The sequence below is a fragment of the Nestor notabilis genome, unplaced genomic scaffold (assembly GCF_000696875.1).
Source record: "Nestor notabilis isolate BGI_N333 unplaced genomic scaffold, ASM69687v1 scaffold34440, whole genome shotgun sequence".
NCBI classification, from domain to species: Eukaryota; Metazoa; Chordata; class Aves; order Psittaciformes; family Psittacidae; genus Nestor; species Nestor notabilis.
In genome coordinates, this window is record NW_009910321.1 from 1 (window position 1) to 7,894 (window position 7,894).

At 43.3% G+C, this 7,894-nt stretch overlaps 1 protein-coding gene across 1 annotated transcript; it reads left to right on the plus strand.

The window, feature by feature from the left end:
- Positions 1–2,117: 2,117 nt before the first annotated feature.
- Positions 2,118–7,894, plus strand: PARK7 (parkinson protein 7). The gene is made up of 6 exons (XM_010009435.1): positions 2,118–2,243; positions 3,292–3,393; positions 4,031–4,090; positions 4,927–4,996; positions 6,589–6,675; positions 7,606–7,894. The coding sequence occupies exons 1-6, from the start codon at positions 2,154–2,156 to the stop codon at positions 7,764–7,766; spliced, it is 570 nt and encodes a 189-aa protein (XP_010007737.1). The 5' UTR covers positions 2,118–2,153; the 3' UTR covers positions 7,767–7,894.

Here is a 7,894-nt window from a genome sequence, read left to right on the forward strand (position 1 = left end):
GCCGCGGGCCGGGGGAAGGAAGCCTGCTTGTTTTCTGGGGCCCGGGCCTCCCGATGTCTGTGCTCCGCGCGGTTGCAGGCCCTGCGGCCTCGCCCGGTGCCCCTCCTCCTGGTCTTCTGAAATCGCCGCTACGTCGCATGGCGCCGTGTCCCAAAATAAACATGAACGTGTAGGGCCGTGGCCTTTCCCCGGGATTGGCTGAGCTGGTCACTGTTAAAGCTTCCCTTTTCTGCGGCAGTTTGCTTGGGGCGCTGGAGGGTGTGATGTTTTTAAAGCTACCTTCTTGGAGCTTCTGATTCAAGTGCCAGAAGTCACCCCCTCGAGAAACGTGCGTGTACCCACGTAGGGGAGTATGTGTAGCTTGAAGGTTCGAGGCAGCCTGTGCATGTGCTGGCAATGAGAAGCAAACGGACAACTTGTATTTTGGGTGGATAGTTTGTTAAATGAGGTGCCTGCTTTATAACTGCCTCCTCTGAAACTGGTTCTGCCTTCTCTGGAAACATTTGTGCCCTGGTAGCGTATACAGCATGGCAGCTATTTACATACGCACCCACGTAAAGAACAGTACCAATCATAGAATAGTTAGGGTTGGAAAGGACCAGTGTGTTATGGTAAATGTCTAAGGGCAGTAGGGAGAGACTGCATTTTGCTGGATTTGGGGAGAAAAGCTTTCAGGATCAGGTGCCTATTTGCATCTAAAGAACTGATGAGAAGAATACAAAGTATGATCTACAGTATTTTTCTGTGACAAACAGCAAATGCAGTATTTCCACGTTGTGGCTATTCAGGTAGTCTATTGTTAGTCAAATTCATACGTATAATGTATGAATTCAGATGTATTCATACAAATTCATAAAAAAATAATTTTGCCAAATCAACATGTACCTTCAAGATGAATTGCTAAGAAGCTCCATGTTGTCCTGAAGTCATTGCTAATACCTGTGATTTGATTGTACTTGTTCAGTTGGCTTGCATTGACAGTACAGAAAACTGCTCCAAAAGTAGGATTTGCCACACTGAATTAGTCTGTTTGGGCTGGTTCTGCATGCTGCAGGATGTTCTGCTGTATATTTGCCCCTGCTCATGGCAGGGGATGGAACTAGATGATCTTAAGGTCCTTTCCAACCATAACTATTCCATAATTCTACATTACTGCATTCTAGAAATAGTGTCTTTCTGAATGAGGCCAACAGTAGGGATTGAACCTGGAAATAGGTGAAGCAGGATGAGGGGATGGGTTTCTTTCATGTAGGCAACTAAACGTGGATCTCATTTTATGAAATGCACCCAGATGGTTCTTGCATTTCCAGAAGGAAAGTCCCTACACAGGGAAAAAACTCCTGTGTCATAGGGTGGATGACCTGAAAAATGCCTGCTTAAATCACAGATGCTTTCACAGACCTCTGTCAGACAAGTATAGGTTAGTGTGTATTTTACATGACATAAAGTTACTTTAACTTAACCTGCAAATGGAAATTTGGCCATTCACCTCAACTTGAATTTAGGAGCTAAAAAAAAAAGCCTAGTTTGTTCCATTTGCTAAATGCTGTGCTCTGCTCCCCCATCACACGTGCACACGCATTTCTCCCCCACAAAATTGTGAAATATCCAGAAGAATCTTGCTGAGGTTTTGCAGGGTCGAGTCATTGTAAGTCATAGGAAACTCTTCATTCATGCTGCGTGGAAACTAAATACCAGATATGAGGTCAAAGCTCATGCAAGCCCTTTTTGTAAATGCTGACCTGGGTAGGAGTCAGTAATCTGGGTATGAGTGAGGGTGTGCAGACTGAAAACCACTCTACCTCCCACCTTGAACCCTGCTCTCTGGCAGCCTCTGTCGTGTAGAGTCTTGATTAGGCCATTGGTGCTGATGTGCTGTGCCTCCCACTGCACAAATGCCTTAATCCCTCAATACTATAATGCATTCTTTGTAGAAAGCTCTTTATTTAAAAGGGGTTGCCATGAATATGAATTGAAGCTAGTGAACCAATTTGAGGTGGCTTAAATGAAAAATAATGCAAAAATGCAAAATACTCACTGGTAAACATTTGGAAGGATTTGTAGTAGGGGATTTGCCTTCTAATCACAGTGTCTCTTTCTGTCTCTCCTCTCCTCAGCGCTTCACAACCATCAACTAATAACTTCTCAAGATAATGGCCTCAAAAAGAGCACTGGTGATTCTAGCAAAAGGGGCAGAGGAAATGGAAACTGTAATCCCCACTGATGTTATGAGAAGAGCTGGGGTGAGTATGCAGACAGTGAAAAGCTTTTTGTGAGTGCTTGGTCAAGGGACAATCTTTGACTTGAGCTGATGTTCACTGTGAGGAGTTCAAGGTGTAGTTTGTTGTATGAAGTGAAAATTTACCCGTGCCTTCCTACTGGTGAGCACATATTTGTGCCATGGCCCGGATAAGCGTGCGTGACAAGTGACATTTGTGCAGACAGCCTTCTAAAATACAAACCTCATGTAGACTAGAGCAGATGTCTCAAGTAAATCTTACTCTGCCAGGAAACACGGCTACTCCCATGCACAGTAACAGGAAGTGCTTTTCTTTTGTAGGGGTTGGAACAGCTCAGTACGTTACAGCTCATGATCTTACATAGCTTTTCTTGAGCTACATTTAAAATCCTGTTATTAACTGGAGTTCTGTCTGGAGGGTTTTCTCATACTCTTGTTGCTTTTGCAACTATAGCAGTGTTATCTGATTAGGTATGAAAATAAGATTTTACATAAACACAGCAACTTCACAGGTATAGAAATGGCTAAAATAAGAATTACCTTCTCCCACCACATTTGTCATTCCATTAATATACTCCCCGTTTTGGCTGCCATAAGAAGAACAAGCTTTGCCTGCTTATTTAGTGAATGTGAGCTGTGCCATGCACATCTATGATACTATGACCAGGGATCTGAAAGCTAAGAGAGAAAACCGAAGATGCTGTAAGTGCATTTGAGAATGGCTTGAGGCTGCAAAGAGACTTTAATTCATTATCTGATCTACTTAGTCCAGCTCTCCTCAGTAGTATTGTTTTGTTTTACTTAAATCCTGTGGGATTTAAATGTCCTGTTTGAAAAGTTGAATTATTAGAGGTATTTGTTCATCTTTAGGTGAAATCACTGCTTACCTTGTGCATTTGGACTTAGTCATGGTTTGGGGAAGCTTAAATGTTCCTTGTTCTTGACAGTTTTCAGTAGGGCTTTGCTTATTCTATGTACTATTTAAGATACTAACAGATAAGTACAGTGCCCTAAGTTCTTGAATTGTATTGATACAAATATTCTTCTGTTAGATAAAGGTGACTGTTGCAGGCCTCACAGGAAAAGAACCAGTGCAATGCAGTCGAGATGTCTTCATTTGCCCCGATGCCAGTCTTGAAGATGCCAGAAAAGAGGTTGGTCATCTTCCTGATCTGATGTAATGGCCAACATTTCTTACAGTTTCAGAGGTGAATTTGGAAAGCTTATGCGTTACCTTTGGAAATGTGGTACATGTTATGGCAGCTCTATGCCGTAGTGTGAATCAGAGTTGCACACCCCGCAGCGCTCCCCTTCAGTGTTGTCCTGATTCATAGCATGCTAGGATCAGGCAGATGTCTTCATTCTGCACAGGTATTTGGTTTTGTGAAGCATCAAACATAGAACTTTATTTTGCATGTTAGTCAGCCCAGCAAAAACAGCTGAAAAGTTCAGATGGGAAGCTAAAGGATGCTGTAATTAGACCTGTACAGTAAGATTAGAGCAAAACCACTTGTTCTTACAATGCAAGAGCTGCCATTTGCTTGCTGAAGCAAATGCACTTGGCTTAAAAGAGTTCTGTGACAGACTTGAGCAATAATATGCTCTTCCTGGAGCAGGAAACAGTATTTTGTTCCATAATTGGAACTGGTTCTCTGATTGTAAAGTGTTCTTCAGTGGTGGAAAGGTAGATCCTTTTGCTTCTCACTCCACTCAGCTGTAGTGGCCTTAAACCAGTGTAATGTATGTACCAGCCTCTGCTCAACAGAACAATTTTATCTTTTGTTTGTTTAGGGACCTTATGATGTCGTGGTCCTGCCTGGGGGCAACCTTGGAGCTCAAAACTTGTCAGAGGTAAAGTTCTGGTATCTTAAAGATTCACGGGCATCCTCATGAGTAGTGTGTGGTCTGCACTTGCTTAGTAATTCTGCAGATTCAGTTCATCTTCTGAATGAATCAGGAAACTAAGTGTCTTAAGCCTTCCTTGTAAACATATAGGTGAGAGACCTGGGTAAATTCTTGGTCTTGAATACCCGGGTAAGCAGAATAAAAATGGAAGCTCTGTATTGTGGGAAAAAAAAAATCTCTGTTCATAATCATATGAAGATGAAACAGTTGCAAATGAAGATGTAATTCCATGAAATATAAACCAGGCTGAACCCACAGGACTCTGCTCAAGAATTCTGTCTCTGGTGCCAAATTGTTGTAGTGGTAGTATAAATACTCTGTGGAAGGCAGGCAGACAAGCAAGTTGATCTATCAGATAGGATTTAGATGGTATCACACAGTTTGTAAGCCCTGGAATATGAGTCAAATATCCCATATAAATTTTCTTAAGAACTAGAGAGACTGTTTGGCAGCATCTTATGAATCTTTCTTATTTGCCTTGCAAAGAGTTTGAACAACAACTTTCTATGACCAGGGATAAACTGGCTTTGTCATGGGCCAAGTACTTCCTTGCAGTTCCTTCTGGTTTCCTTGCTCATGCCTTGTGGGACGAGTATTTACTGGTTTCGGTTTTTCTCCTCCTTAGTGTTTTCGTTGGCCTCTGTTCTGAGGCAGGATGGGGAGCTGTCAGCTGGTTTTCTTTGTAAAACTTGCTTATGAATTTGCTGCAGTGGAAAATATTTCAACCATGCTTCAAATAATCAACCCCAAACAATGAATTCTGATATGATCTCTTCATACAGTCTCCTGCTGTGAAGGAAATTTTGAAGGACCAGGAAAGCAGAAAAGGCCTGATTGCTGCTATATGTGCAGGTGGGTTCACAGGGTGTCTTGCTTTGTAAAGCATGTGGATATTTTGAAGGGGTATACAGACAGTTTCCTGTCGTAGAAATCTGTATTCCTGTAATTTAGTAGCAGGAATTTATATTATACATGCACCCATCAGCATCTAAATGTAATAGAGGAATCTCTAAACTCCTGTGAACATTGATCCTGCAAGTTCTGCTTGGCACCCAGTTCTTTCCAATCAGTTGTGTTCCTGTCTTTAAAATAAAAAGTGAAAGGTAACGTGCTAGGATTTTGTACTAAATACGTGCCTGTTCTGGTGATCTTCCTGTGAGGATACAGCGCTGGCAGCACGTCATTGCTATAAATTTATCTCACATCTCCTCTCCTGCCCTTTAACTTCAGAAGGAAGGCTGTAAATATAGAATTACAGGCTCATCCTTCCTCATCTGTGTGGTAGCAAAAGGTGGAATTACCCGGAGGAGAGGGTTGTCTGCTTACATACTCTGCACAACTAGGTATCCAGTCCATTCCTCTGTAAGATCTGTGTGGAACAAAGCAAGATGAACAATTGCCGGTGCTCCCAGCTGAACTGAGGGGCTGGCTCAGGTGCCTGTAGCTGTGATGAGGAGAGTGGTGATGAGTGTGCAAAAGACAGTCTGACAGAGTGTGTTTGTGGAGTGTTTTCTGGTACATTGCTGGGGGTTTTTGCTTTCTTCAGTTAGGTGAAATGCTTGGAGAGATGTGAATGCTCTTGAGCTTGGCTCTGTCAGTCTTCTACTTCTCCATCTCTGTCTTGCAGAACAATCTCAGATTCACGATTGCCCAATAAAGGCCTTTGCTTGTAATCAGCACAGTTAGTTTATTTAGGTATAATGATTCTTAGATCTGATTCCAGCATAACACAAGGAAGGTTATTTCCCAGGCTGTATCTGAAACAATTCGAATGTACAGAAATGAAATTCACATTAGGCACATCCTCCCTTCAGGTTTTTTTTTGAATTTCCGTAAGGATTTTTTGGTCAGATGACCTAAGACTTCTTGACACAAAGTCCTTCCTCAATTCAGGCCAAGAAGGAAGTATGAAAAGAAAAGGGAAAGACTGCTAAAATCAAAACCTTAACAGTTAGTCCATCATCTGTCTAAAATACTGCTTGGCACGCAATTGCAAGAGGTAAAGACTTGCTCAAATGAGATTTTATTTGTTAAGTTTCTGAATTCAAGCCTTAACAAGGTCATAAAGTAAAAGGACCTTGTTAATGTTTTTTAGTTTCAGGCAGTGTTAAATAAAATGTATTATCTGGATGTGAAATGACCTTTATTCTCCTTCAGAGGCAGCACAATCACTGGTAGGAGGCTGCATGCACTGGGTGCTCCCGAAACCTTCTCTTTTCCTCGTCTCTCTGCATAGGGCATTTTGTGTGATAGAATGGGGGGGATTATCCAGCTGTGTTCTCTTTGAGGCCTTTTGCTTCAGAGGTATGGCTGGCATCAGTTTTAGGAAAAGTAGCCTGACCACAGTGAGCTTTGGCCCCTTGAGGGCCTAGTGACTGAGTGTGTATTCTTAAAAGTGTCTGTAGCAGGAAGCAGTTCCTCACTGGTGCTTTGTATCCTTACAGGTCCTACTGCCCTTCTGGCACACGGGATAGGGTTTGGGAGCAAAGTCACAACACATCCTTTAGCCAAAGATAAGATGATGAACGGAGGTACGTAATGACTTTTCTGAGTTTCTCTCTAAACCCTTCTCAGATTTGATTTTCGTTTTTAGCTGAACCCTTGATTTAAAGAAAGGAAAATAGCTTTTGTATCGTATTTTGTATCTCTGAATTGCCATAATGTTTTCCTGAATATAATCACAATTCAACTGAATATGCTAAGACTGTATTTCCAAGTCTGTTTAACCTGAAAATAGAGGGCTCTATTAACATTCTCATCCCTGGGGAAAAGGACACTGCTGCTGTTATATTAGGAGCAATCTTTTTTCATTATCCTCTTGAGGCTGAGCCATCTCTTGCCCTTTCGGTTCTTTGCCTCAGTGCTGCCAGCAGCAAACCCCAGCAGCACCCTTCCTGCTCTCCCATGAGTAATGCTTTCGTGCTATGAGCAGCTCATGGGTCCACACTTCCTTTTCATACCTGAAGGAAGCAGTGGTGAAGCACTATTAAGACGTCATTCTGTGACCATTAACAAGCCTGAAGGGGAGCAGGAGATGGCAGGGTTCCTCTAGTTTCCTCTGCATGCCCTTGGAAAAAAGAAGATTGTGAACAGCTACACAAAAGCAGTCTGACTTCCAAAAGTAATCTCACAGGAGCTGGCAGGCACAGCGAGCGCTTCTTCATGAGCTTGTACAATCCAGCGGTGCATTCCCATACTGCTGCCAGAGCTCCCTGCAGGCTCTTCTCCTCTGAGGACTGCAGGCAGCGAGGACCTGCTTGGTTCCGAAGGGGCAGGGGTCCAGAGCCCGAGGCAAGCTGGCTCCTTCTGTGGAGCATGGTGCCGTTGGCACTGCATGCTGGCTGCCATCAGGGCCTACAGGCAGCAAGTGACGGTGTCCTGGCAGGCAGGTCTATGCTCTGCAGCATCTGTGGGCACTGAGCTGGAGACTGACCCTCTTTCTGTTGTGTGTCCTCCCCAAGCACACTACAACTACTCCGAGAGCCGTGTGGAGAAAGACAGGAACATCCTCACCAGCCGCGGTCCTGGTACCAGCTTTGAATTTGGGTTGGCCATTGTGGAAATACTGATGGGGAAGGAAGTGGCCGAACAGGTGAAAGCACCCCTAATACTGAAAGAGTGAAACCCTGGTGTGGGCCAGGGAGTAGGAGAATTTCAGATAGAGAATCTCATCCTTTGTGGAATAACAGTAAGATGCACTGCTGTAAATAGAGTCTAATTGCAGGTGAAATTAGCAACTGTACTTCCCTA